Source organism: Myodes glareolus, chromosome 9 (assembly GCF_982192425.1).
Source record: "Myodes glareolus chromosome 9, mMyoGla1.1, whole genome shotgun sequence".
NCBI classification, from domain to species: Eukaryota; Metazoa; Chordata; class Mammalia; order Rodentia; family Cricetidae; genus Myodes; species Myodes glareolus.
Genome location: NC_142034.1, coordinates 93,725,751 through 93,753,329, shown reverse-complemented (window position 1 = coordinate 93,753,329; position 27,579 = coordinate 93,725,751). Strand labels below are relative to the sequence as shown.

At 50.5% G+C, this 27,579-nt stretch overlaps 4 protein-coding genes, 1 non-coding gene and 1 pseudogene across 13 annotated transcripts in view; 2 read left to right on the top strand and 4 right to left on the bottom strand.

The window, feature by feature from the left end:
* Positions 1–389: 389 nt before the first annotated feature.
* Mcrip2 (MAPK regulated corepressor interacting protein 2) lies at positions 390–5,534 on the bottom strand. 6 transcript variants are annotated; one of them, XR_015738911.1, is made up of 6 exons: positions 5,376–5,534; positions 5,167–5,296; positions 2,257–2,391; positions 1,304–1,425; positions 957–1,064; positions 390–731 (listed from the first exon to the last, which is right to left on the bottom strand). XR_015738911.1 is itself a non-coding variant. In XM_087910748.1 (6 exons), exons 2-5 carry the CDS (start codon positions 5,248–5,250, stop codon positions 1,016–1,018), a joined length of 390 nt encoding a protein of 129 aa, XP_087766874.1. In that variant the 5' UTR covers positions 5,251–5,296; positions 5,376–5,534; the 3' UTR covers positions 390–731; positions 992–1,015. The 6 variants fall into 6 exon arrangements, 5 of the variants coding, with proteins under 5 accessions (XP_087766874.1, XP_048292061.1, XP_085550928.1 ...); XM_087910748.1 differs by having other exon boundaries at positions 992–1,064; XM_048436104.3 differs by having other exon boundaries at positions 957–1,058; positions 1,298–1,425; positions 2,291–2,391; positions 5,376–5,533.
* A 2,969-nt stretch (positions 5,535–8,503) lies between these two features.
* On the bottom strand, positions 8,504–12,125 carry LOC125401526 (protein arginine methyltransferase NDUFAF7, mitochondrial-like; annotated as a pseudogene).
* Positions 12,126–18,487: 6,362 nt separating this feature from the next.
* Positions 18,488–18,558, top strand: Trnag-ccc (transfer RNA glycine (anticodon CCC)). The gene has a single exon. It is a non-coding gene; the product is annotated as a tRNA-Gly (tRNA).
* A 265-nt stretch (positions 18,559–18,823) lies between these two features.
* Mettl26 (methyltransferase like 26) lies at positions 18,824–20,499 on the top strand. Of its 2 annotated transcripts, none has more exons than XM_048436103.3 (6): positions 18,824–19,059; positions 19,262–19,424; positions 19,699–19,758; positions 19,955–20,033; positions 20,121–20,199; positions 20,273–20,499. In XM_048436103.3, the coding sequence occupies exons 1-5, from the start codon at positions 18,863–18,865 to the stop codon at positions 20,165–20,167; spliced, it is 546 nt and encodes a 181-aa protein (XP_048292060.1). In that variant the 5' UTR covers positions 18,824–18,862; the 3' UTR covers positions 20,168–20,199; positions 20,273–20,499. The 2 variants fall into 2 exon arrangements, with proteins under 2 accessions (XP_048292060.1, XP_048292059.1); XM_048436102.3 differs by having other exon boundaries at positions 18,825–19,059; positions 19,955–20,022.
* A 289-nt stretch (positions 20,500–20,788) lies between these two features.
* On the bottom strand, positions 20,789–25,195 carry Wfikkn1 (WAP, follistatin/kazal, immunoglobulin, kunitz and netrin domain containing 1). Its single transcript, XM_048436097.3, has 2 exons — positions 22,987–25,195; positions 20,789–22,329 (listed from the first exon to the last, which is right to left on the bottom strand). The coding sequence occupies exons 1-2, from the start codon at positions 23,164–23,166 to the stop codon at positions 20,851–20,853; spliced, it is 1,659 nt and encodes a 552-aa protein (XP_048292054.1). The 5' UTR covers positions 23,167–25,195; the 3' UTR covers positions 20,789–20,850.
* Positions 25,196–25,336: 141 nt separating this feature from the next.
* Rab40c (RAB40C, member RAS oncogene family) overlaps positions 25,337–27,579 on the bottom strand; it is a 38,893-nt gene continuing 36,650 nt past the window's right edge. For 2 of the 3 annotated variants that reach the window (XM_085694805.2, XM_048436099.2), the window contains exon 7: positions 25,337–27,173. In XM_085694805.2, the coding sequence (XP_085550931.1) occupies positions 26,893–27,173 (281 nt within the window). In that variant the 3' untranslated portion in view covers positions 25,337–26,892. The remainder of the gene's footprint in view (positions 27,174–27,579) is intronic. The other variant, XM_085694806.2, reaches the window with a different exon arrangement.

The window sequence follows — 27,579 nt, the reverse complement described above, 5'->3', positions numbered from 1 at the left end:
GAGGAGGAGGAAGAACAAACAAAAAACCCCAGCACTCGGGAGGCAGAGGCAGGCGGATCTCTGTGAGTTCAAGGCCAGCCTGGTCTACAGAGTGAGTTCCAGGACAGGCTCAGAAGCTACAGAGAAACCTGTCTTGAAAAACAAAACAAACAAACAAACAAAAAAACAAAATAAAACCAAAAAAAGAAAAGAAAAAAGACAAAGGAAGAGGAAGACATAGAAGTAAGCAGAAGGCTGGGAATGTAGGCCAGTGGTAGAACACAGACCTCGCGTGCATAAAGCCTGAGTTCAATTCTCAGCAGCACAGAGTCTGAGGCTGAGAACGAGAGAAGTAGACACATGACCCAACACACATCCCCCTGGCTTCCCCAGGCACCGACACTCTCAAGGGCAGTTTTTCAACTTTATTAGCCTGGGCTCCTCCCTGCCAGTCCCAGGGGCTGGTCCCTGGGCATAGTGAGCAGGACTGAGGTTAGACAGGTTTGGCCTCTGGCTCTGGCAACTTGAGACAGCCAAGCCAAAGGAACGACAGGTGCAAAAGTCCAAATGTTGGCACTTCAGGTGTGGCCGGTACCCAGCCAGGCCACAAGGTGGACCAGCGCACCATGGTCCTCTTTGGGCAAAGGGTCCACTATGGCAGCATTCCTTCCTGGACAGGCGTTAGGAACAGTTGGTGATCCTAGCCAGGAACTGCTGTGCCCACCACTCATCCAGGTCGATAGGTACAAAGTCTGTGGGTAGAAGAAAGGCTGGGCAGTAGTGATGCTTCCTAAGCCGGCGGTACCTCTGCCCTCTAGCCGACCACAGCATCTACCCTGGATTCCAAGCATAGCACTCAATGGAAAATGGGGGAGTCTGGCCCAAGTCTTCCCTCCCCAACCCGCTAGGGTTAGAACCTGGTGGAGAGGTCGAGGCCAGGGGATTTGTGGGGATACAGGGCGTGGGGGAAGGCTCACTCTGCAGCCGGGGATCAGGAGTGTTCTCTACATACTGCACAGGCCGTGGGCCGCTCTCATCAGCAGGGCTGCCATCCAGCTGTTGCTCTACCTGCTGCCAGGCTGCGGGTGAAGGACAGTTAGAATGAACCAGGCCCCCGGTATCCCTACCACCCCAGAACCTGATGGCCACCTTGGACGCCAGCCCAGCTCGAGGAATGGACATGACCAGGTAGAAAGCCAAAGAAAAGTCCGTCCCTTGGGCTGTTAAGAGGCAGGCTATAGTGGGGAAGGACAGGGCAGAGACAGGGCCACACTGCTGGGATTCTGTGGCCTGAGCCATACCCCCAGTCCCTTACTACCTTCAGACACAAATCGGACGTTCTCTTCGTGGGCCAGTGTGTAGGTCTCTTGGGTTCCCTCGAGGGATGGAGATGTGGTGAGGGGCCGCCGGCCATTCACTCGATTGAACACAAGCCTCGGCCCTGGACTGTGGGAGGGTAAGAGAGAGATACAGTCGGCACAGCCAGCACCAGAAGCGACTCTGAAGAGTTCAAGAGCAGCTTCAGCACATACCCACTGCACCTGCACAGGCACAGACCCAAGCTAGACCCTTCCTTAACCACACAGCAGCTGCCCTTCGCTGCTGAGGGACAAGGCCTGCTTGCTACAGACTCTGAGCTTTCTCCAGCTCAGCTCACATCTGTCGCGCTGCACCCAGGGAAGGCTGAGTGACTGTAAGTCAGAAAGTGCCTCAGCTCTCTAGCCAGACCTCTGGCAGGCTCCCTCAGAGTACTCCTCCACATTCCCAAACTCCCAGCTAGGCAGGCTTCCAGGAGCAAGGCTCCAACCTCTGCCTAATCAGAACTCTAGCCTGTCCCCACCCACTCGGCACAGACACCCCCTCCTCCTAGAGATGCCCCACAACCCCAGTCACTGCAATGACACCCCCACTGTTGGAAAACAAACTGAACAAAGAGGGGTCAGCATTTGCCCTTCCCTCTCCCTGGCTGCCCCCAGGCCCCAGGGCGGTGAGCACAGAATGCTGGGGAGGGAGGTCACTGAGTGGGAACAACATGACCTTAAGCCTGGCCCACTCCTCAAGGCTAGCAAAAAAGGGCAACTTGAATGAGCTGTCCCCCCATAACCCTGTGCTGTAATCTACATTCAGGGAGGAGGGGCAGCTGAGCCCAGCCCAGCCATGCAGGCCCAGGTTAGGGCAGGAATGTGCCATGGCAGTTGGCTGGCTGGTGGCAACTGGCCAAGCCCTGTGCTCATGAAGCCTGGGATGGGGCCATGGGGGGAATGGGGCCGCACCTACAGTAGGAGGTGGGAGCCGGAGTCCTGGGCTGCACTTGCCACTCCGCCAGGCACTCGCGGTCCCGGTAGGCCTGCTCGCCTTCCTGGGCTCAGGTGGCCCACGCCGCTCTGGGTTCCTCCTCAGGTGAGAGGGGCACTAAAATAAAGAGGAGGTTCTTGAGGGGCACAGGGTCCTGCCAGCCCCAGGGCTGGCAGGGTCTGGAGGCTACAGAAAATCTTAGATGTGCAGGTGGGGACCACAAGGAGGCAGGACTCCTTCCAGACCCATAGGGTACCTGAGGTGAACCAGAGGGCATAAAGGCATTCTTAATGGAAATCCCCCCTTGCCTGCAACCACCTACACCCCAAAAGGGTTCACACTTGATGAAGGCATGAGGGCTGGACACAGGTACTTTTTACACGTCTGTTTTCATTTTGTTGCAGCAGGGTCTAGACTTACAGAAATCGCCCTAAGTATCAGGACACAGGTAGGTGTGGAATACCACGCCTCGCTGAGGCTAGGGTGCAGGTAGGTGTGGACTACCACGCCTAGCTGTGGCTTACAGGGATTCTTAAAAGAAGGAAATCCCAGCCAGAGGCTGTGAATAGTAATGGATCAGGCTGGTGGCCCTGGAGCTGCAATGGGGCCCCAGAGGGCAAGGACTCCAAACCCAAAGCTAAGCCCTTCCCCGCCCCTGCTTGGAGGTCACAGTTATGTAAGACAGGGCTCTGTAGGGGAAAGGGCACCAGTCCCAGAGTGCACCTGTAACCACTCCTGGGGACACTGACTGCACAGCCAGGCCGTAGTGCCCTGCAGACCTCTCATGCACTCGCCTACCCCCTCAAGGTGACCGACTGGTCACCCATTTTTCAGTCTGGGAAAAGAAACTTCCTGCCTGTGTCACACAATGAAGAGGATCAGTTTCAAGATTTAGCAGTACCTGTCCCCAATGCTTATAACTTTGCCTCAGCCCCAATTCTCTTCTGTCGACTGCTCCCTGAACATTCCTTCACCTGCTTCTGGGGAGCAGGTGGTCAATCACATGATCTCATCTGGAGTCTCTCCCATCTGTCTCTTGCCAGGAGAAAGACTATGTCAGAGGTCCCCACCTCCTGGCTATCATCATGGGCAGCACGCATACCCAACCATTGAGTGGGTTGAAAGATTTGAGATTTCGTCACATGCCAGCAGGAGGATGACCAGGGCCTCCCATGTTCTTTCCTCCTAGAGTTGGTCAGAGAGAGACGGTAGCTGAGGCTTCCCGGAAGACAAGACAGGGAAGATGGTGGACAGAGGCGATTTTGATGGCCTTAGAATGATACAGGGTTAGATGTGGATTTACTTTGGAAGCCCTATAGGAGCTGGACATTATCAGGGAACAGGAAGGGGCAGTTACCCAGCAACCTTAGAGGAAATAGGAAGGACACCTTGCCCTGTCTCCTCAGCTCCCAGAGCCCAGAAGTTCTTGGAGTCAATGTCCCTCAGGCTCCAGGGGCTCTAGCTGGCAGCTGACCAGTGCCTCCAGGCCTCCACACCAGTTTAGCTTCCTGCGTAGAGTAAATAGCCAGTGTGGTGTCCCTTAGAGTTGTGGAGAATGTCACTACCTTGTCCTACTCCTGGACACCACGCCAACATTGCCACAAGCCTGTCCTTGCTGTCCCTCAACAATGAGGACTTAAAAGGCGTTTCCCAGATAACAGATGAGCTGGTCATCAAGGCTACTCCAGCTTGGGGGACCACTTCGAGGTCACACCTCTCCATCACCAGAGTCCTCCCACAGACTAGGGCAAGGAGGACGTAAACTATTATCAAGAAGCCCCTAGGCCCTGCTCATCCCGTTCCCAGGACAGATTTCTGGGTGAGAACTCAACATTCACTATGAGAAGCAGAGTCACCACCATGCTTCTCTAGCAGGAAGCCCTCACCTCGCTCTACCAGAACAGCAAACACAGTCCACACAGGCATCTCCCACCTATGGTATCTGAAACCCAGGAGCTGACAGAGAAGAGCGGTAGACCCAGGGCAGCGGTGGCCTTTAATCCCAGCACTTGGGAGGCAGAGGCAGGTGGATCTCTGTGAGTTCGAGGCCAGCCAGGTCTACAAGAGCTAGTTTCAGGACAGGCTCCAAAGCTACAGAGAAACCCTGTCTTGAAAAACAAAAAACAAAACAAAACAAAAAAAGAGCGGTAAATCCAATCACAGGGACTCTCCAACAGAGGCTAGTCTAAGTCTTGGCCTCCTTACAGATTACCCTCAACTTGGGTTCCCTGTGAGAGCCTAGGGTCCTTGGTCACATGCTACCTATACCAGAATCTTGAGCCCAAAAGCCTATATGCCTGCAGAGATCAAGAGGCACAGGAAACAGTAAATTAAGCCAAAGAAGTATAAGGTTCAGCCTTGAAGGAGTGGGATCACTTCCAAGTCACAGTAGCTGAAATCCAACGTAGCCAGGGCTGAGCTTCCCTGGGACCCTAGGCACATTTCTGGTTGGGAAAGTCAGGAAACTGACTGTTCCATCTGACAGGTCCTGGCACCTGCTGGGGAGGAGGGTTCCAGTGCTCCTAGGGTGTCAATGAAGGGCAGGGACTCTGATAAGGCCAGCGGTGGAACACGTGCACTTTTTCTGCAAGGACAGGGCCTGAAGACCTTGAGGGCCAGAGCCTTGGGCAACTTTCCCAACTTTGACCTCAACCGCTTCCTAAGGGGTCCAAGTTAGCGACCCAAGGTCGCCAGGTTTCTCGGTCTTGGGTACCTGCGGTCCTTGACAGACTGGAAGCCGGCAAGGCCCCACGTGGCCACCAGGGTCCACGCAGGCCAGCCGGGCCCCCGAGTAGCCAGTGAGCCGCTTGCGCCCCGCCCCCTGCCCGCCAGGACGCGTGGTCCCCAGCAACCTTCTCCAAGGTCACCCTCATGCCGGGCGGCCCCGCTCACCTTGCCAGGGGCCAGGGTCCCTGAGGCTGCACCGAGGGCTGCTCGCGCGTGTGTAGCGCGGTCGGCGGCACGGGCTGCCGGCATTTCAGGAGCTCGCCGAGCCTGCTCTCTACCTGCTGCTGCGTGGGACCTGCGGGCCGGGCGGAGGGCGCGTCAGCCGCCGCGGCTCAGCGGTCAGGACGTCCCGCCTGCCCGCCCGCCCTGCGCACCTGTGCGGCGCTGCGCGACCAGCTTGCTGGGCCCCTTGGTGATGGTGTACATAGTGCGCCGTACCGCCTGCCCCTGGCAGCGGATAGATCAGGCAGGCACCCTCCACCAGCGTCACTCTGCGGCCCCTGGGGCACGGCCCCTTTAAGGACGGAGGACAGCCGGGGAGGGGCGGAGCGACCCACACACGCCCCCTGCCCTTAAAGGAACCGCGCCCACTGTGTAGCCTTTCCAGTCCTTTAGAAAATTGGCCAAGTCCCTAGATTTGAACCAGGGGCGGGGTGCACTCACCAACGAGTACGCCAGACTGTAAACCATCTCCAGATTGGAGCACTGGAGCGCGCGCGCGCGCACCTACGTGTGTGTCAGTCTGTCTATCTGTCTGTCCATCTGTGTTTGAGATTTCTGGATTTCTGGAGAGGGAGGCTCTTCGAGTAGGGGAGGGGCTTCTGTGTGCTGGGGTAGTTCTTTGAGCTAGAGACCCTGTGCAAACCCTGAAATCAAGAGTATATTTGAGGCCCCTCAGACAAGTGCTTGGCTAAGCCTGGACTGATGGGGTCACCGTTGTCTTGGGTCAGACTAGACTGAATGGTCTAAAAGGAAAGAGGTGTGTTTAAGTACATTTGAAGTCCTGTGACTTTCCCCAGTGGACAAGAAGGACATCAAGGCTGCCCTGCTGGGAGCCTGAAGGCCCAGGACCCAGGGGAAGACCAGGGGATCTCTCTGCTGAGATAGGACACTCGCGATAGACCCAAGAATGCCACTGAAATTGAGCTGGTGACCCCATGGGTTTATTGGGGTTACGTATTGAAGCATGTAAGAGCACGACTCTCTTGAAGTTGTATCACTGAAAAGCCCACCACAGTGTAGGTGACAGCTCATGAAAGCTGAATCACTGGACTTGTTCCCAAGCCTCCTCTCTCCCAGCAGTTGGCTCCTGATTAGATAGCCTTTGGGGAGGGCGCATGTGAATCTTTAAGCTTTCCTGCTCTCGGCAAGATGCAAATTTCCTTTGCTTCTTGAGCCTTAAGTGCTTCCCTCCTCCATCCAGGAGGAATGTTTCAATCCCCAGGAAGTAACTGTACACCAGGCCCGTGGCTGCAAAAACTGAGTGGGGATACGGGAGGGAAGAGGTTGCCTAACCCCACCCCTCACCCCACCCTGCACCTCACTGTCCCCCAAGCCCTGCCCAGGGAATCAAGACCTGGGTGTGTATGGAAAGAAAGGGCCACTTCCTGGCCAAATTGGTTCATTCTCACTTCCACAATGCCTGATCCACGCTCACTAGCAACCAAACAGCCAGTTCCTCCAAGGCCACTGTAGCCCAAATCTGGTGGCCTTGAACACTCGTACCCGGTAGGGAGGTAGGATAGGATACTGGGTGTAGTGATATTTATATTTTAATAAATAAAGCTTGCCTGAAGATCAAAGAGTAAAACAGCCCCACTGGTCAGCCCTATAGACCTTACAGTGGTGACATATACCTTTAATCTCAGTAGTCACACTTGTTTGCCATAGAAACTGGCTGCATGCCTTTAGTCCCCGCCCTAGAGAGGAATATAAGACAGGAGGAGACATCTCTCACGCACAGACTCAATCTGAGATTCCTGGAGGCAGGACCGCCATTTCAGACTGAGGTAGAGGTAAGAGCCAGGGGCTGACTGTTTTGCTATTCTGACCTTCAGGTTGAACCCCAATATCTGTCTCTGGATTTTTATTAATTATGCTACACCTGGGGGGTCCATGCTGGTTTTTGCAGGTCCCCCTGGAATGACAGCCATACTGAGGGATCGGTAGGCTCAGAATGAAGCTTAGCAATGGCGGTACAGGGCCTAGTGTGGGGAGTTTGCAAAGCACACACTGACAGGAGCTCTTTGGCGACAGCTTCTCTACAAAGGAATTTGCAACCCCTACTAGCTACTACAGAAAGCCTAAAGCCCAGCTTCAAAAACCTCATCAATGGACAAATTCAGTCTTTGCTTGTTGGCCAGAACTAGAGGGCAAGATATCTATTCAATAGCTACATCAGAAGCCCAAGGTTGGGTGCAGAGGTCCTTAGAAGGGCTCTCAGGTGGGCATGTTCTGAGGCTAGGGCATAGGCAGATGAGGCCGGGATGAGGAAATCCAGTGGTCCCTGTGGGGCTGAGGAGATGGAAGGACATGCTGGAGGGGCAGACAGCCTGTTAGGGGTTGATCTCACCTGTGAAGTCTTTCAAGATGCGCTAGACCCTCTGCTGCAAGAGGATGGAGCCTTGGTGAGGTACCAGCAGTGAAGGCTGATATCTGGCAGGTAAGGGCTAAGGAAGATCACAGCTAGAGCCATAAGAGAGGTGGAACTGGACGAATGCTCCATCCCCTGACTAGTATCTTTTCAGAGAAAGAGATGGGGACCTGGACACAGAGCAGCAGGTATGAAAATGAAGCAGAGGCTGAAGTTGTGACCAAAGCTGAGGGTATTGATAATGACCCAAACCTTTTTATGGTATTCTGATCTCCAGAACTATAACAAAATGAATTTGATTTCAACTGCCAAGCTTTGGGTTAATTTTTTTTAATATAAAAGAAGCTACCTTATTGACTGCAAAGAGATAGTTTGAACATTACATAATCTTCAATATACAAAATGAGTTTCTTTTATTTTGATTTTTTTTTCCTAAGATTTTATTTATTTATTATGTATACAATATCCTGCTTCCCTGTATGCCCGCATGCCAGAAGAGGGCACCAGATCTCATTACAGATGGTTGTGAGCCACCATGTGGTTGCTTGGAATTGAACTCAGGACCCCTGGAAGAGCAGTCAGTGCTCTTAACCTCTGAGCCATCTCTCCAGCCCTATTTTGATTTTTTTTTAAGTTTTTTGGGCTTTGATCCTAGACATTCTTTATTTATTTATTATGTATACAATATTCTGTCTGTGTGTATGTCTGCAGGCCAGAAGAGGGCACCAGACCTCATTACAGATGGTTGTGAGCCACCATGTGGTTGCTGGGAATTGAACTCAGGACCTTTGGAAGAGCAGGCAATGCTATTAACCACTGAGCCATCTCTCCAGCCCCTTTTATTTTGATTTTTAAAGCACACTGAGGAATAAAAAGTTCAAACTGAACTATCACTGCCAAACAAGTTCATCAAACCCAGCTACAGTTGATGCGGGGGGGGGGGGGGGGTGCGGGGTTTGACTGACAGGCATTTTTCTCGTGACTTGCGCCATGAAGTCTCTGATGAGGTAGCAAGGCAAAGAAGTTGAATCTTTCTCCCATCTTTTGAGGGTTCATTAACATATCATATCCCTGGAGTAACTGTTGCTTCACAGATGCCTCGTCTGCTTTATCTAAAAAAAAAACCTTCAGGGGGCTGGAGAGACGGCTCAGAGGTTAAGAGCGCTGATTGCTCTTCGAGAGGTCCTGAGTTCAATTCCCAGCAACCACATGGTGGCTCACAACCATCTGTAATGAGACCTGGTGCCCTCTTCTGGTGTGCAGACAGAATACTGTGTACATAATAAATAAATATATCTTTAAAAAAAAACCCTTCAGCCGGATGTCAATGCCCACGTTTTGTACAAATGTCCATTGCTCTACTGGACCCAGAGAGGCTACTTCTCCCTGCGCCATTCTGCACAGCTAACTGAAGTCCTCATTAGGTCGGCTGTTCCTAGAGAATTAAGACACCGTGAAGCTGGAGTCCACAGGAGCCTCTGAAGGTGTCTGTCTCTGTTCCATCATGATCGTAGTCAGCACTCAGGGCAGCGCCTCCAGTTAGTGCAATGCCTTGAGAACGTTCCTGTATAATCATCCCAGCATGGGGATAGACTTTTACATGGTTCCTTCTTTCATCATGTTCTATGAAGGCTTATGCTGGGGTTGGACAAGAAGCCAAGCCGAACCTCTGTAGTATGCGGCCATTTGTTCATTTCCCGGCCACCCAAACTCCCGAAATAATCACACAGAAACTATATTATTGAAATCACTCCTTGACCAGTCACTTAAGCTCTTATATCTTTGGTTAACCCATTTCTATTAATCTGTGTATCACCACGTGGCTATGGCTTACCGGCAAGGTTCCAGCGCGTCTGTCTCTGGCAGGACTATGTGACTTCTTGACTCTGCCTACTTTCTCTCTATATATCTCTTCCAGCCTGGCTATATTCTGTTAAGCCATTGACCGAAAGCAGCTTCTTTATTCATTAACCAATAAAAGCAACACATACACAGGACGTCCCACACCAAACCTCAGTTTATCAGAAATGTGTGGGCTGATATCAACAAGCACTTCCCTCCATCCTTGTGGTGTTTTCTGAAATTTATGCACGGGAAGAACATCAAAAAAAAAACCCATGTGTGAGAGAAAAGCCACATCCTTTGGGAATATCCTTCAGATCTCAGTACCAGGAGACGGGAATCCCAGACTTGCTGACACTTCCCATGAACACCAGGGATTCAACATCTCTCTTCAAAGGGAGCTTCTTCCCAATGTCGATGCTTGGATCTCATTTAATTTTTGGCTCACCTCTACTAGGTGGATTGAAATGTCACAGTTTTTTAGCACAGACCTGTAGCATGTAGGGCCTGCTTGTTTGTGTTTTCTGTATGGCACCCAGACGTGGATAACTGAATCCACAGAAAGCCTGAGAAAGCTTGAAAAAGAATAGAGTAAAGCATGGTTTCTTGGTGGCAGCAATTTCTCAGGTCTTCTCTGCTTGCTAGAGGCAAGCAAGCACTCTCATCTAAGAGAGGCTTCCTGACTCAGCTTTAGCTGCAAAACCTTGCAGCTCTTTAAAGAGGTCCTGCCACGAAACACTTAAATGGTGTTGATGAAAAGCTGAACGCATGCTTTTCAGTTTTCAGCCATTGCAGGAAAAAAGCTGCGCCGTTTTAAAATGCTGGCTTTCTGGGCCGTCCTGCCAGGGCAAACTCTGACTCTTTCAGGCAGGCAGTCCTATTGAGTGTGGTCTGTGAGCAGAATGATGCAGCTTGCTTGCTGGCAAGGACCTTGAAACACCATAGAGTTGTGGCAGTAAACACAGCTCTGGCTGGTATCTCAGCCATGATGCTGGAAAGCTAAGGAATGGACTGAATCTAGCTGTCAAAGTCACGGCTTTAGTCCTACCGATATTGCTTAGTAAATTAAAGGCTCATGTGATCAGAAAAAGAGAGATATACAGTAAAGAGAGATTCAAGGAGGAAGAAAACCTCAAAACGGTTTAGTGTGTTAAAAATATATGCAGGATAAAAGTTAAAGTTCTTAAAGTAAAAAGAAAGAAAGAGAGTAGTTGGGTGTGGTAGTACACACCTTTAATCCCAATGCCTGGGAAGCAGAGACAGACAGATCTCTGTGAGTTTAAGGTGTGGTAGCACTCGCCTTTAATCCCAGCACTGGGGAGGCAGAGACAAAGGGATCTCTGTGAGTTCAAGGACAGCCTGGTCTACAGAATTATTCCAGGACAAAGATATACAGAGAGCCTGTCTCAAAAAGTAAAAGTAAAAATAGAAGAAATAGAGGTTAAAATAAAGATGGAAAATGCACAGAGAATCTTGATACTGTGTGTTATTATGCTCTCTTTGAATTGTTTGAATGCTGAGGAAGGAGCAACAGCTGCTAGAAGATATTTGCTTATAAATGCTGCTGAATTAATCCAAGATAGATATTTTGAAAATACCTTGGCTTCTAAATTAAAGTCAAAAGGTATGCTACTTTGGAGAAGAGATTTTGCTTTTGTTTCCACAGAAAAATGAGAAGCTGTGGATTCATTCTGAATTAAGAAAAATCAGGTTCGAAAAAGGAAGACCACCTGAGAAATCTCCGATAGGAACAGATGACCCAGATGACAGAGGTCTACATCCAGAACAGATTCAAGACTGCTGCCTGAGATGATCAAGACTCACAGGATACTCCAGTCAGGATTTGATTATAACTCTAAATTTTCTTTAGGTCCCCATAAGATCATCAGCGCCCCCAACCAGCAGGAAGTAGCCTGAAATACTACGCCCACATTCCCAACAAATGGACTATGGGTATTTTCCTTTGTTTAAAAGAAAAAAGAGGGAAATGGTGTGGGAGAATTGTCTGTATTCTGTCAATCATATTTTAATACAGACCCAAGATGACTGAATACCCTTAGAATATCTCCAGCGGGGTACCCCGACCTGGACCCAGTTCCACCAGCTGGAAAGCTGTACTTTTTCTAGAGATCATCCATTCACTAAGGGACCATATCCTTAGCAGCTCCCCAAAGATTGGACTCATTTCGGGTGAAGTTGTGAAGTCTCCCTTTTCTCCCAGCATATCATGACGCACATGACATCCCTTGGCTGGATTGGTCGAAACCCCCTTCAGGTAATCTGCCACATTGACGGGGCCTGTAGACTTTATCTTACACATAAGATGCCACAGCATCAGCATCACCCAGTTGTTTTCTACCAGCTCATTCCCGGAGCTGAAGCATTTCCCTCTCCAATTACAGGGAACGCCCACACCGGCCACTCTACTAAAGCCCAGCTAATTTGTTACAGTAACCACAGAAGGCATAGCAAGGCGTGGAGAAGGGCAACAGCAAGGACTTGGGGAGAAACCTCAATGACAATGGACTCTCCTTGGGTTAAAGATAGTAACTACAAACACATGGCACTGGGCCAAAGAAGTTGAGCCGTGCTCAGTTCAGGGTGTGGTGAGACAAGCCACTGGTAGGGAAGAAGTGTAGTGGAACTGGACGCTCACACAAGTGTTGCCCAAGTCCCGCCTGTACGCCATACCCCAAGACAAAAAGGAACAGGAAGAAGAAGTAGGCCCAGAGAGGAGAGCCAGGACAAGTTGAGGACAGGGGAGTATAGGAGGGCCACAAAAATCCAGGACCTAATACTCTCAAGGGCCCTGATAATTTGGTAATAAAAATAAGCTCATTTGGAAAAGCCGAAATCAGCTCCAGAAGCCGGCACTTCTTGGCGGGAATCCAGCCTCAACAATTCTGCTCCGTATGGCTACCCAAGGAGAGTCCACCTCACAGAGTCCAGACCATGGCCAGCATGGAGCGCTCAGGCTTTTTAGGATGTAGGTGCCCACACAGGCCAACTGCAAGCAAAGCCTCCTGTCCCATCTAATGACATCTATGTACCGACTTTTTTACCTAGGGAAAGCATTGACCCATCCAACACCCATCCCAGAGCAGCGACTCCTACAGGAAGGTATTAACCAGAGGCCAAGATCCCTTAAACATTTTGTTGGGCACTGTTCTTTAAGTCAGTATCACTGGGAGAGGGGAAGAAGGAAGATCAATCTTAGGTTTGTCCGTCTGCCCTCCCCATACCCAGTGCCTAGAGAATCCCAACTGGAGTTTAAGTAGGTTCTTGGCTATCACAGGCCCTCTTCCTGTGGATCCCCTTGAGTTAGGGGGTTCAGAACAGTGTTGCACTTTGAAGGAGAGAAAGGGCTATCCTCAACTTCTCCTGAACTTGGACATTTGGAAGACACTCACACCACACCACATCCCTGAATAAAATCCCATGAAGAATCTATGGAAAAGTAGGCCAGGGAACCAGAGGCTGGGGAGAGCCTGTTGCAGGCCCCTTCAGGGTCACCTCCAATGTCAGATATTCATATCCACTTGTTGGGGGCTGCTCAGAGTGAGTAAACGGTTGAACTTCAGGATACTTCTGTCTTCTTTGGACTGCCAGCTCCCAAATAGTGACATGGAGACTTTTTAAAAAATGTTAATAATTTTATGTGTATGGGTGTTCTGCTTGAATGAATGTCTCTATACTACAGGGTGCCTGGTGGCAAGAAACCCAGAAAAGGATATCAGAACCCCCAGGATTGAAGTTGCAGACAGTGAGCTGCCATGTGGGTGCTGGGATTTGAACCCAAGTCCTATGGAAAAGCAGCCAGTGTCCTTAACCACCAAGCCATCTCTCTAGCCCCCAAGACTTTTTTTTTTCTCGAGACAGGATTTCTCCGTAGCTCAGAGCCCCCCCCCCCCCCCCCCCCCCCCCCCCCCCCGCCTCTGCCTCCCGAGTCCTAGGATTAAAGGCCTGCGCTACCACTGCCTGGCGCCCCCAAGACTTTTTATTAATTATGAAAACTTGGCCTTACCTTAAGCTTGCTCCTGATTAGCTCTTAAAACTTAACCTGTTAACCTGTTCTATTAACCTACATTCTGCCATGTGGCTTGTTACTTCTCCACAGCACCGCACATCTGACTTCTTCTACCTGTGAATTGCCAGCCTCAGATTCTTTCCTAGAATCTTTTCCAGAGTTTTGTGGGTTGGTTTTTTTTGTTTTGTTTTTGCTGAGACTTTTTCTTTTTAAATTTATTTTATTTATTATGTATACAGTGTCCCGTCTGCACGTTTTCTTGCACACCAGAAGTAGAGCATCAGATCTCCTTATAGATGGTTGTAAGATGGTTGCTGGGAATTGAACAGTAAATGCTGTTAACTCTGAGCCATCTCCCCAGCCCCCTTTCCCAGAGTTCTTATCTCTATCTGGAAGTCTATCCTCTCTTGCCTAGCTATTGGCTGTTCAGCCCTTTTTGTTTGTTTATTTTGAGACAGGGTTTCTCTGTAGCTTTGGTGCCTGTCCTGGAACTAGCTCTTGTAGACCGGAACTGGCCTTGAACTCATAGAGATCTGCCTGCCTCTGCCTCCCAGTGCTGGGATTAAAGGCCTGTGCCACCACCGCCTGGCTGGCTGTTCAGCTTTTTTTTTTTTTAAATCAATCAGAAGGTGTCTTAGGCAGAAGTAAAACAGAGACAAGAAGCTCAACACCTCTCCTTTTAGTCCAATACAAGGCTCTTTCTCTAATATCAATGAACTATATACAATAAGAACAGTAATCAGGTAAGAATTACATTAACAGCTGGGTAATGATGGTGCACACCTTTATTTAATCCCAGCACTTGGGAGGCATAGGCAGGCAAATCTCTGTGAGTTTGAGGACATCCTGTTCTACAGAGGGAATTCCAGGACAGCCAGGGCTACATAGAGAAACCCTGTCTCAAAAAACCAAAAACCATAAAAAGAATTACATTCACAGTGTCTAGTCCATTTGTATTTGGCAATTTTGGAAAAACTACTCTATTATCTATCCTATCTTGATGAGTCCAAAGTTTTGCACCGAAATCATTTTTTATTATAAATTGTATTACCAACCTAAATTTTTTATACCTTAAACCATTTTTTATTTATTTTTATTTTTTTATTTTATTTTATTTATTTATTATATATACAGTGTTCTGTCTGCATGTATATCCCTGCAGGCCAGAAGAGGGCACCAGATATCATTATAGATGGTTGTGAGGCACCATGTGGTTGCTGGGAATTGAACTCAGGACCTGTGGAAGAGCAGCCAGTGCTCTTAACCTCTGAGCCATCTCTCCAGCCCCCAAACCATTTTTTTTTTTTAGATAAACAACTTAAGCTTTTTTTTTTTTTTTTTTTTTTTTGTCCAAGATAGGGTTTCTCTGTCTAGCTTTGGAGCTTGTCCTGGAACTCACTTGATAGCCCAGGCTGCACAAGATCGGTCTGACTCTGCCTCCCAAGTGGTGGGATTAAAGGCCACCACTACCTGGCCAAAATAAATTATTAAAAAAAAATGACAGAAACATCTGGCTACCTGGACAGTAACCCAATGTTCATCTATGATACTGGAGCATCAGTCTTTGGCCTATAGTCCTAGAATATCTGACAAATTTTTCTGTGAAGGAGGAATTTTGAAGGACTGACTTCCCTTGTCTTGGCAAAGGTTGACAGTCACTTTCTTTTTGTCCTGCTTGTCCAATCTGGACAGCACACTGTTAACAGTCGAGGCAACAGCAGTTTCTTGCCCAGTGACTTACTTTGCCACACTAAAGCAAAATCCATTTCTATGTTCTTCAATGCTCCTCATCTTTGAAGTAGAGTAGTGCTGCCAGGGGTAAACATGCCTTACTTTCATGAAAAGCCTTATGTTATTAAAACATTTTAATGTCATATTTTGTAGATCTCTGAAGTGTTTGAAGACCACTTATCTGAACTACATCTCTGCTTAACCTTGAAAACATAACTAACATGACTACAAGTTTGATTGTTATAGGTGACGACTAACCTGCATTTCTTAATTATCCTAAACAGTTTGTAATAGTGGCTTTCAAGGACTAGAACTTTAGATTACATTTTGAATGAGTCGAATAAGGTACGATACCTTAAACAAGAATAGAGACATATACAGTATGTTGTAACAAAAATAACATTAAATTTGTACAAAAATCCATACCAATATGTTGTGGAATATTAGTTTAAGATGTGTTGCATTCTTTTATGTTGCATTTCTTTAACTCTGTCAAGCTGTGTTACTTTGCCTGCCTAAAACACCTGATTGGTCTAATAAAGAACTGAATGGCCAATAGGCAGAAGAGAAAAATAGGCAGAGCTGCCAGGCAGACAATAAATAGGAGGAGAAATCTGGGCTGGAGAGAAGGAGGGGAGGGAGGAGTATGAAAAGGAGTAGGAGAGGAGACCACCAGGGGCCAGCCACCTGTCCACACAGCCAGCCACAGAGTAAAAAGTAAAGAAATACAGAATAGGGGCTGGAGAAATGGCTCAGCGGTTAAGAGCACTGACTGCTCTTCCAGAGGGCCCGGGTTCAATTCCCAGCACCCGCATTTAGACAGCTCACAACTGTCTGAAAATCCAGTTCCAGGGGATCTGACACCTTCACACCAATGAACATAAAATAAAGATAAATAAATCATTAAAAATTAAAAAAAGAAATACAGAATAAAGGCAAAAAGCCCAGAGGCAAAATGTAGAAGAGGAAACTGATTAAGTTAAGTTAGATAAGCTGGCTAGAAACAAGCCAAGCTAAGGCCAGGCACTCATAAGTAAGAATAAGTCTCTGTGTATTTATTTGGACCTAGGTGGTGGGCTCCTGAAGAGTAAAAAACAAAAACAAAAAGAATTACACTAATGTAAAATGCAAAAAGTAGATTCAATAATTTACTCTTCTATCCTATCATTCCTATACCCCCTTTTTCCATCCCTCACCCCCATTTGTCTAAATAAGGGAGATGGAGGAAAGAGAGAAAGAAAGAAAGAAAGAAAAAAGAAAGAGATCCCTGAATCTAATTTCCTTTATTTAATTCTCTTTCTGACTATCACCAATAACAACTTGTAACAAATCCCCCTAAATGATGACAAACATCCATAACCTACCAAACAACCAAAACCCACCCACCCTGCCTCTCAGGAATGTGGGTATTGTGTTCTTAAAATTACTTCCTGTTGCTTGGTGATGACAGTATCTTTAGGAGGCCCTAAAATAACTGGGATAATGGTCAAGTCCTGGGAGAGCTAGCTGTATCATTTGTTGTCCAGTCTCTGTGTGATGAGAAAGTGAAGAGCTTATCTGAAGTCCGGGCTGGGGTCGTCTGTGAGGCTGGACCATCTCAGGACTGTTTCACAGAGCAACCCTGTCTTGAAGAAGAAAAAAAAAAGTACTATACAATCTATCTCTGGGGGTCTTTGTTGCCCCTTTCTGTTTATTAAACATCTCTTTTAAAAGTGCAACTAGGGAGCTGGAGAGATGGTTCAGCTGTTAAGGGCACCGTCTGCTCTTCCAGAGGTCCTGAGTCCAATTCCTAGTAACCATATGGTGGCTCACAACCAGCCCTCATGAGATTTAGTGCCCTCAGGGTTTTTCTGTGTAGCTTTGGAACCTGTCCTGTAACTCACTCTAGCATACTAGGCTAGCCTTGAATTTAGAGACCCGCCTGCCTCTGCCTTCTGAGTGCTGGGATTAAAGGTGTGGGCCACCATCGCCCAGTGGCATAACTTCTAATAAAGGTGTATTGCAAAGGCTAACCTGCAAAGGCAGACTTGAATTTGATATCAATGCCTTTTGAGAAGCCCCCTAGGGCTTGTTTGTGCCTTGTTGACTGTATTCATTGTGCACTGTATTCATTGGTCCAATGCTTTGCCACACCTTCTGCGTACTCCAGAAGGCTGCGCCCTTCTCTTTGTACAATCTCTAGAAAATACATTGTTTCTAGGAACACCTTGCGTACAATCCCTTTTGAAATAACCTTGCTTGCTACAGTCAAGACATCTGACAGTTTGATTTTTCTTAAAACTTTAGAGATTACTTCTTCTATTAAAGTTGCATAATACCTATGAGATCCAATAGCGGCTGTATTTCTAATTAATTTATCTATTGGTGCCGAACTTGCCTTAAGGGCCTAATCACCCCTTTTCATTCTGAATTAGCATTTTCAAAAGCCAAAACTTCTATTCATATTAATCTGACTTCTGGATCTGATATCATTCTATTTACAATTGAGGTCAATCTTTGCAAACAATCAGTGAAGGCTTCTTTTGGGCCTTGTATAATTTTAGTAAATGACTCAGACCTCTTTTCAGATTCTTCAGTCTTGTCTACACACACGCTGGCCACCCCAGCTGACCAAACACACTTTGGACAGACACCTCAACAGCAACCCTAAGCAGGAGCCATGCTGTAGCATGAGGACAAGAGTAGCCCATGTAAACTACTGACATCTGGCCTCGGAAGTTGGGTCACTTTCTAAAATCCAGCCCGTCTTAGACATGGATACCCCCACAACCCGGGCGTGCTTCAGGGGACCACCAGCAAAGTACTCGTCTGCACACTCGTCGTCTCCAACTTCACTTCACTGGCCATTGCCCACCTCCTGCTATCGAGCTGGGGCCAGCCGTCTCAATGTCACACAAAGCTCATCTGAACCCCAGCGCTCCCCGACTTGAGGATTCCGGCATCTAGGGTTCGGAAGTTCCACTCTGTTGCCACCCACTACCACCACGCCCTCAAAGCCTGGCCAGTCCGAACGTCAGGACCTGACCGCAGCTTCAACTTCCAAGTGCTCGCGGCTGCTATGGTTTCCACGGTGCAGAACTCAATCCTGGCTGTCTATAAATCTGGCGTCCCCACCTTTTCTCCTTTCGATCACCAGCAACACTAAGGGATCCGGTGGGTTGGGCTAGCGCGTCCAACAAATTCTTGTCAACCAAAAAGTGGTACACAGTAGAAAAGACGCATGCGCAATGCTACTGCATTGGCCAGCCTACGTCACACTTCGTATACTCTGTGGACTGATGCACCGCTCAACAGCGCCGCTGGTGTAGTGGTATCATGCAAGATTCCCATTCTTGCGACCCGGGTTCGATTCCCGGGCGGCGCAGTTACTCTTTTTGTTTTGTAATCTGAACACCCTTCATAAGACAGTGTGGCGCTGACGCAACAAACTTTCAATGTGACAAATATGCTGAAAACACTGGCTCAAACAAGGTGCTGGATGTTAGAGAAAATCACACCTGGACACCCACAGCCAAGCCCAACACCGACCCCTTAAGGAATCGAGCGGCCTCCTGACAGTTACCCTGTATCAAGCGACTACAACTCCCGTAGTGCCCTGCGCAGAAGCTGGCCCACAACTCTCGTCATGCCCCGCGAGCATTCCTAGCCCGGTTGGCAACACCGCTGCGATGATGGTGGCTGCGGCTGCTGAGCGAAACAAGGAGCCCATCCTGTGCGTGCTCCGCCAGTATGTGAATCCTGCTCAGCGCGGCGTTCGCGTTCTCGAGGTGGCCTCGGGCTCCGGCCAGCACGCCGCACATTTTGCACAGGCTTTCCCGCACGCCGAGTGGCAGCCCTCAGACGTGGACCAGCGCTGCCTGGACAGGTGTGGCGGCTCGGAGTCTCCCACTTGCCCGGGCTTGGGTTGAGCGGGGAGCGGCGGACGGGAAGAGAGGGCGGGACCAGGTCTGGGTGCTGGACTGAGGAAGTGGTACCCGCTGGCCGCTCCTCAGGATTTAGCCCCTGACCCACTGGTGGTAGTGGTGGGGGGCGCTTGCCGACCCTTGCCCACGTGCTGCCCCCTACAGCATTGCCGCCACCACCCAAGCCCAAGGGTTGTCCAATGTGAAGGCCCCGCTGTACCTGGACGTGACCTGGGAGTGGGAGCAATGGGGTGGAATCCAGCCGCGGTCGCTGGACTTGTTGCTCTGCATCAATATGATCCACATCAGCCCCCTGAACTGCACTGAGGTAAGGACACTGTGGAACCCAGCTTTCGTGTTGCAAGAAAGGAGACCTGAGTCTCTTTTTTTCCTTTCCAGAAGGAAAAATGATTTAATTGTACAAATTTACAACCTGCCCCCAAACAAGCAACAACATAGAGAAAACAAAAACAAGGTTGCCCGGATTCAGCAGACAGGTTCTGAAGTCAGATTGACCCTGGCTAGCTAGATGGTGACAGGCAGATGTGCTGAATCAGGCCTGAGTTTCAAGCGCCCAGTTTACCCTGTCTCCCTCTCTTCAGGGACTCTTCAAAGCAGCAGGACAGCTGCTTAAAACCAAGGCCGTGCTGATCACCTATGGGGTGAGTGACCCTACCTTAAGAGGCCCCTAACAGTCCAGGTGTTTCTCAGTCTCTTGCCCTGAAGCTGGGTCCTTGCCCTTTTCCTTCTTGGGAGCGGAAAGAGGGTGTTCTTTGCATACTCTTGGTCCCAGCCTAAAAATGAGTCCTATGGGAACTGACCTTGGGCCCACAGACTGTGTCTTCTTGCTCCCCACAGCCCTTTGCAGTCAATGGAAAGATCTCTCCCCAGAGCAACGTCGACTTTGACCTGACCCTCAGATGCAGGTCAGACCTAGGTGGGGAAGGGCTTGGCTCAGAGGGCAGGTGGGCTGGATGAAACCTTCAGTTCTGCAAGTGACATCTTCCTCCCTCCCCAACTGTAGGAACCCAGAGTGGGGGCTTCGTGACACAGCCCTCCTGGAGGAACTAGGCCAGGCCAGCGGCTTGGTCTTGGAGAGGATGGTAGGCAGGGCAATGGTGGGGGGTAGGCAATCTCCCTGGGACTAAGGGCCACTCCAGCAAAGCATTTTTCCAGGTGGACATGCCAGCCAACAACAAGTGCCTGATTTTCCGGAAAGAATAGCTTATTTCCTACCTTCCATGTGCCTGCATCTCTGTCAAAGGATCTGTCACGGTACAAGCTAGACCTCAGCCCCTACCTGAGTCATTCCTTGGGATAAATAAGTCCCTCCTAATCTGGTGGCCACAGTGCTACAGAGAACCTGGGCCCAATGGGCCATGAAATAAAGCCATTCCATTTCACTGTGGGGCATCTCTACCACACTGTTTGGTGGGAATAGTTGTGGGAAGGCAAAGGGGGTTTGGTCTGAGGGAAGATTAGAGCTTGGAGGATGGCTGAAGCAGGATTGAGCTGGCTTTTTCATATGTCCCCGGAGAGAAACTTGTAGGTATGTAGGAGGGTCCCCAAGAGTGACGTGGCGCTACTTAGTAACCCTTGGGCAGAAACTGGAGCTCCCTTAACTCGCAGGACTCCAACTGAACACAGTGGTGATGGGGTGACTGCAGCTAGAAGGGAACCAGAGGCTGTGAATCCCACAGGCACAGACATTTATTCAGCAGGAAGGAGGGTGGGAATGGGGATTACGGATAAAGCTAGTCTTGGAAGCGGTTGAGCAGCTCACAAGCCTTCTTCTCAAGCAGCTCTGCAATCTTCTTGACTCGCTTCTCGCTGGCAGCACGGACATAGCTGTTAGCATCCAATATGGCCACACCTTCACGAACCTCACCCATGATAACCAGTGGCCCATCACCAGCTGTCACATTGGGGCATGGGCAGGCCCAGTCCATGCCAGTCAGTGTCACCTCCAGGTATTTGGTGCCCAAGAACTTGAGGCCCATCTTCTCATCTTTGAGCACATCATCTAAGGCCACACGAGCAATGCCACCTGCAGCCTCTGGCTCCTCCAGTACCTCTGTGAGTCGACCCACAATGGCAAAATCACTACGGCACAAGCTCAGAGCCAGCTTGCTCTTGAGGCGGCAGGCACGACAGGGTGGTGTGCGTGGCACGGGGCAAGCATCTTCACAGCTCTCCCGGCTCTCAAAGTTATTGCTATTGCCTTCACAGCCACTGTATACAAAGGGGTGGCACTGCTGTAGCAATGGGCTGTAGGCCCAGCGTGGCTCCCAGCCCTGGCAGGGGCCCTGAACCGCAGGTAGTGCACAGGCATCCCCAGGGCCACGGACACAGGCCTGTTGGCATGCCTCATAGGTCTCAAAGCCCCGGGCAGCTCCATCACATTTGAGGGCTGGGAAGGTCATGCAGCTGCCTCGCTGTGGGTCAAAGCGCCAAAGGACATGGTGAGGAGTGACAGGCCCAACACAGGCCTGTGTGTCAGGCTGACACTCAGCCAGGGCCAGGACACCTGGGTCCTTGTCCTGAGTATTTACCCGCTGCAAAACAGAGAGGGGGAAGTCAGCCCGCAGCAGGCCAGCAGCATTGCGTGCAGTGCATGTATATAGGCCTGCATCCTCCAGCTGGGCATTGTACAGCACTAGCTGCCCAATACTGGTGACAACCACATTGCCATACATCTGGTCAGGGCGCATGATCAGGTTCTCCCGCTGATGGCTTTGTTTCTCCCAGGTCACAGCAGGCGGTGGACGGCCACTAACATCACAGTGGAGGCTGGCTGTTCCCCCTACATGTACTGCCTGTGGTGAGGGGCTGTTATACAGGGCAGGTGGCATGGGAGCAGCCCCAGGGGTTGGTCGAGCAGTGGTCTCAGGTGGTCCTGGGCTACTGGGTGGCCAACTGAGAATGTGTTTGCAGGGCACAACATGCAGGTGGAGACCCCGCAGGCAGGCCTCTGCATCCATATAGCAGCGGTTGTAATAGGTGAGGCCATCAGAAGCGCAAGTGAAGCTGGGTTCTTTCTCACAGCGGTCACGGCAGCGGCAAACTGGCTGCCCATCCCAGATGTCACAGTCAGAACCCTGTTGTGTGCATTGGAAGCCTTCACAGGAGGCTGCTGGCTCAGGTACAGCTGGGCCACCACTGGGGAAGCGGGCCGCCACGCAGCTCTGCAGCCCACACACATTGGTGCAGCACTTCTCAGAGGCCGCACAGTCCTGAGGGACAGGGACAGTTTAGTGGAACCCTGACCCCTTCCCAGCGTTGCCCATGCACTACCCTCAGAGACGTGGCTGCCTCTCTCAAAGCCTGTTTCCCTATGGAAAATGGTGGCAGTGCTTTCTGAACAGTATGAGCAGCAAGGCTATATGTGTCACCTTATTCCCACTGAATCCTCTGTACGGACACCCGCAGCAGGCCTCATTAGCACCCCTGCTGTGCAGATGGAGCAGTGTGCAAGAAGCTGCTCTGCCATCAGAGGGCGCACCACTTAGGGAACTCTTTTGTCCTCCCCTTCCCAGTCTGGGATATGAGGAAAGGACCACAGGTAGGGCAGGGAAGGGAAGGGTGGTGCCATTTGCAGGGGTAGGTCAGAGGCCTGGGTCCACATCACTTAAAGATGTGCTCAGGCAGGTTAGTGACAGGATTGGTGAAAACCATTCAGTTCAGGGATGGGAGATATTCTTACTCTTCAGACAGGTGAGGGCAGAATGGGGGCATCCCTTGAGCCCTTTGGACAGGTCATGGCCCCAAATCCAGGGAAATGAGTATGGAGACACCCTGGAGAAAGCGGACTCCTAGGGTTGGGGTCTGCTCCCCCCACGGAGGAAAGAGCTGGGGTGGGGCCCAGGATCCCATGAGATGCCAGTGCTCACCTGGTCCCTGGTGCACTCACGCTCACAGGTGCTCTGGGCGTCCACCCACAGGTGGGGGCTGAGCTGGTTGGGGCACATGCCAGGGTGGCTTCCAGGCTCTGGCAGCGGGTTGGTCTCCGAGGTCAGATGGATGAGCACGAAGACAAAGAGCAGAGGCAGGAGTGGCTGTGGGGCAGGCATGGGGGCCACAGGGCCAGGGGGTGGGAGTGTGTGGCCACCAGCCACTCGTGGAGCCAGGACTTCCTACAGGCATCCACCTTATAGGGTCCTGGGCCTAGGATTGCTATCCCTGCCTCAAATGGACCCTCTTCTGTGACTCCTTGGACCCCTGCCCCTCAAAGGCTGGAGCCCACCGCTGATGCTCCCTTCTGGCAGTGTGAATAGGTATTCTGGGATCTTTCAGAACCCGTCCACAAAGTACTGGCTGGCCCTCTCCCAACCACTGTGGGTGGCTCTCAGGCTCTGGTCAGCATAGGACTGGGAACAGAAGAAGAGGAAGGGCTGGGGAGGGGCCAGAGGCCCTGAAGCTCAGAGCAACTGACCACTAGGGTCACCAAGGGGCGGAGAAGGGCCAGCTAAACCAGGGAGGGGGATGCTGTAATCTGAGCCCCTCCCTCTACAAGCTGAAACCCAGCAGGGATCAAAGTATCCTTAAAGACCCTCCTACCCTCTACTCAGGGAGGAGGGGCAGGGCTGGTAGATTTCAGCTTTTGTCTTCAGCCCCAGTCTCCAGCCCTAGCTGACTACTAGCCTAGGTTTTCTCCAAAGGCTGCCAAGAATGGCACCTGTCACAAGTACAAGTAAGGCACATCTTCAGCTTGCAAGTGGTAGAGGTTCTGTTCTTCTCCAGGACCCTTCATGTATCACATCTGCCAGGTCTTGGCATAGAGTAAAAAACCTGCTAGGGTGCCTGGCATGGTGGTGCACATCTGTAATCTCAGCACTGAGGAGGTGACAGCAGGAGGATCCAGATTGAGGCCAGTCTGGAGCTACATAGTAAGTGCCGGGACAGCCTTGCTACATAAGGAGACACTGTCTCAAACAAAACAAAACAAAAACAAAAAAACCCTGTCATGCTTTGGCCATCTCACCGGTTGAGAGCACACTTCAACAGGATTCACCCTCCTGGATAGACCTGTTTCTCTAAAACAGGGCTCCTGGCTGCATAGCCAGGGTGCTGTGTCACTCAGCTCCTTCAAATGGGCAAGGCAGGCACAAAACCAAATGGCTATCTTGTCTGGGTGAAAAAAAAGATGTGCAAAAAAGTTATGTGCACTGGTCAAAGACAGTCTCCTGACACTGACTGTAGTTCATAGTGCAAACAAGGGTCCAGAGGTCACCAAACTGACCACACACAGGACTGGATATGTGGATGTCTCAAGGGATGGCCAGCTCATCCTTCAAAGAGCAAGCATCCTAGATGTTGCTCAGGGATCTAAGTACATTCAGGCCTTGCCCCACATACCCACCATGAGGGCCAGCATCCATTCTTTAACTGGACTAGAGACTCTACCACTGTGGGGGAGGGCAGGGGAGATCAAAGCTGATGGCAAGACAAAGGGCCTGCTTGGAATCTGCCTTTCCAAACCCTTTCTGTGAGTCCAGAGGTCCCCAGGGAGTGGTTTTCTCAGAGACAGGAAGGAAGAAGTCTGTGTGACCCTTTGTCTGACCCCCTGACCCAGGAGGCAGGGTAATAAGAGCCTGGTCTGGCCCAGGAGATCAAGAGATGGCTACCAGGCGCCAGTGTCTGCAGCCTTACAAAAGAGCTGTGGGTGAGCTGACTCCTGGTGATGAGGGGGCAGGGATGCGCCTACGGAAAAGTGCAGGTGGCACCTAAGCCAGAGGCCATGTTTAGAGTGAACTGTACCGCCCCATTCAGGTTTGCCTTCCAGTATATCAGACATAACCCTAGCTGAGCAGGGCCCTGCAAAGCCCCATAACCTGCTAGATGCTTTCCTGCGAAAGGTGCCAGCTCCAGGTTCCACTTGCAAATGTGTTCTTGAAGCAGTGGTAAACTATGTGAAACAGTCTGCTGTAGGCTACGAACGAAGGCTCTTGTGAATAGTTGAGGCTGCCTGATGCTGGCCTGGCCAAGATTAGACCCCAGGAACCGTGTGGCTTGTAACCAGGCCTGGCTACTTTGTGACTGGGAATGTGAACCCAGTGGATGGATGGCTGCAGGTCACCAAGGTCAGCTGCAGGGGACAGTTAACAAAGCCTGGGATCATTCTGGCAGGCACAAAGCAGTGCTGGCTCCTGTGGCAGAGCACACTGTCAGACACCCCTCACCACCCCCAACAAGCTACAGGCCCACGAAGCCAGACCAATGTTCACAAAGAAAGACAAGAGCTCACTGCTGAAGTACATTTACTGTACAAAGAAGTAAGAATGAAGAACCCAGGAATGGTGGAGTCCACAGCAGCAAGGGTAGTGTTGATGGTGTACACGCAGGCCAATCCAGGTCCTCAAAGTCTATACCACTCTATTCGCGATTCCAGAGAAAAGGTCTCTTATCAACAGCAACAGGACTGGTGGGGAAAGGTGATGCTTGATTGTATCCAGCCTCTGGGCCAGGTCCCAGGGGCTGCTGCTTATCAGGCAGTTCCCACAACCATAGCCCTGTCCCTACAGATATTAACCCAACCTCCCTGAACAGCAGGCTGGCGCTGTGTCTACCAGTGCCCTAGTATCATCCATGGCAAGATGGTCATAGGAAATGTGCACTAAGAAAGTCCCCAGTAAGGGGTCATGGCTCCTGCTATGGCCAGGGCCCTGAGGGCAGGAGGTAGAGTTAAGCACCAGCGTGCCTGAGGACTGTGTCACCAGGCAAGGACAGGAAAGCAGTCACATAGGACATCCACTGGGGACAACAACCCCACAGGGGAGAAGGCTGACTAGGGCAGATTGGGGTAGGAGGAGCACTGTGGAGGAATAGTCCATGGCTTCAGAAGTTGCTCCAGCTAGTGGGTCCCTATGGTTGAGGCTGCTGTTCCACAGAGTGTCACTAAGAAACAAGTTAAAGAGATTCCAGTGACATAAACTTACAGGTAGAAGGGCCACAATAGGCAAGGAGTAGCTAGGAAACACAGTCAAGGTTGATGAGTACAAGCTGCTAGACCCTGGGGTCCCAGGCTTTGTGCCCAAAGCTCAGATACCACCGAAGACCATCAAGCACTTAAATCTGCAGAAAGCTCTGCCTCAACCTGGAGATACTGAGTGTATAGTAAACATCACCCAAAGTGCCAGGGCACAGTGGAGAGGGATACAAGTAGGGCTCCCAGGTGCAACCAGCTTCTCTCCTAGGTCTCAGGAGCAGAAGCCTTGCCTATGTCCAGCATACTGACCACCTTTGTCAGAAACGGAAGCTGGAGCTAAGACTGCTGCCAGAAGCATCTGGAGCACACCCTGGCCCCATCTGTTTCCCACTGGCCTCTGGGCAACATCAACACCCAGAAAGGGTGTTTATAAATCCAAAGGTCATCTGGCTTCAACGCTGAAACTCTCCATCACTGCTTCACCCCTCCTTCCCTGATATCCTGAGCTTTCCCAACGGCTGATGTGGCTATGAGGGGCATCCAGGCTTCCCTGACAGCCCTTTAAAAATGTACAAAACAGGTAAAATGTTCTCCATATAAATAAAGGGGAGCCAGGCTCACTCCCAGCCTGGAGTCCAGGATTGATTCAGACCTGGTCCCCGTAGCACCAGCAGCCCTGCTGCCTGGTCTGTGGAGCATGTCTCTCCCTGCACGCCCCTTCCCTCCACTAGCTCAGATGTGGAGGAAAGCCTGGGGAGACCCAGGCATGGTTGTGTAGCCAAGTCTTCCTGCACACAGCAGGGCCTAGTGCCTAGCCAGGAGTGCTCCAGCATTAGCCCCGAGTCTGAACAGGCGGAACCCACAGGTTCCGCTAGGAGATCTTGCAGTTGCTCCGAGAGCAGTTCTGAGGTGGACTCTGAGGGGGACGGATGGACTTGGACCTCTTAAGGCTGTTGCCCTTGCTGCCACTGCCCCCGGCCCCACTTGCCAGGGAGTAGGAGCGGCCATGCATCATGACAGCGTTCATGCCGTTGGCCATGGAAAAGGACTTGAGGTGGCTCTTGATGGTGACAGGTAGTGGGAGCTTGTCGATGAGGTGCACAGGGGTACAGGAGACAATGGCACGGCAGCAGAGGTCCTGCAGGCTGAAAACTGTGAGGGGAGGGTAAGATGGAGGAGGGAACAGATAGGTAATGAGATTTTATGAGGGGGACTGTTGAGAGGTACATGGTTTTCATATTACCTGTAAAACCTGGCTGAGTCTCTCAAAACTCCTGGTGGCTTCACCAGCTCAGGGATCCTGGATGCCCCACTATCTGTATACTGGGTGGCTCCTACCTCCTGCCTTCTTAGAGCAGAAAACACTACAAAGCGTTCTTAAGAGAGGCCACTCTGTCCAGATGCTCTATAAGACTGGGGTGGGTAAGGAGGCAGACTAACTTTGGAATACAGCCCTTGCTATAGTTCTGGTTGGAGGTTAATTCAGTCTTGCCTGGCTATAGCTGGCAGAATTCTTTTGGCTCAAAGGAGGGATTTAGTTACTCTATTCTCCTCTGTG

Coding starts and splice junctions, on each gene's coding strand:
- Mettl26 (XM_048436102.3), top strand. CDS start 18,863: ATGATGGTGGCTGCGGCTGCTGAGCGAAACAAGGAGCCCATCCTGTGC. Junction 19,060..19,261: donor GACCAGCGCTGCCTGGACAG/GTGTGGCGGCTC, acceptor TGCCCCCTACAG/CATTGCCGCCACCACCCAAG. Junction 20,023..20,120: donor GACCTGACCCTCAGATGCAG/GTCAGACCTAGG, acceptor CCCCAACTGTAG/GAACCCAGAGTGGGGGCTTC.
- Wfikkn1 (XM_048436097.3), bottom strand. CDS start 23,166: ATGCCTGCCCCACAGCCACTCCTGCCTCTGCTCTTTGTCTTCGTGCTC. Junction 22,330..22,986: donor GTGAGTGCACCAGGGACCAG/GTGAGCACTGGC, acceptor CCTGTCCCTCAG/GACTGTGCGGCCTCTGAGAA.
- Mcrip2 (XM_048436104.3), bottom strand. CDS start 5,250: ATGCCGGCAGCCCGTGCCGCCGACCGCGCTACACACGCGCGAGCAGCC. Junction 1,426..2,290: donor AGTGCCTGGCGGAGTGGCAA/GTGCAGCCCAGG, acceptor ACCCTCCCACAG/TCCAGGGCCGAGGCTTGTGT. Junction 1,059..1,297: donor CGTCCGATTTGTGTCTGAAG/GTAGTAAGGGAC, acceptor CTTCACCCGCAG/CCTGGCAGCAGGTAGAGCAA.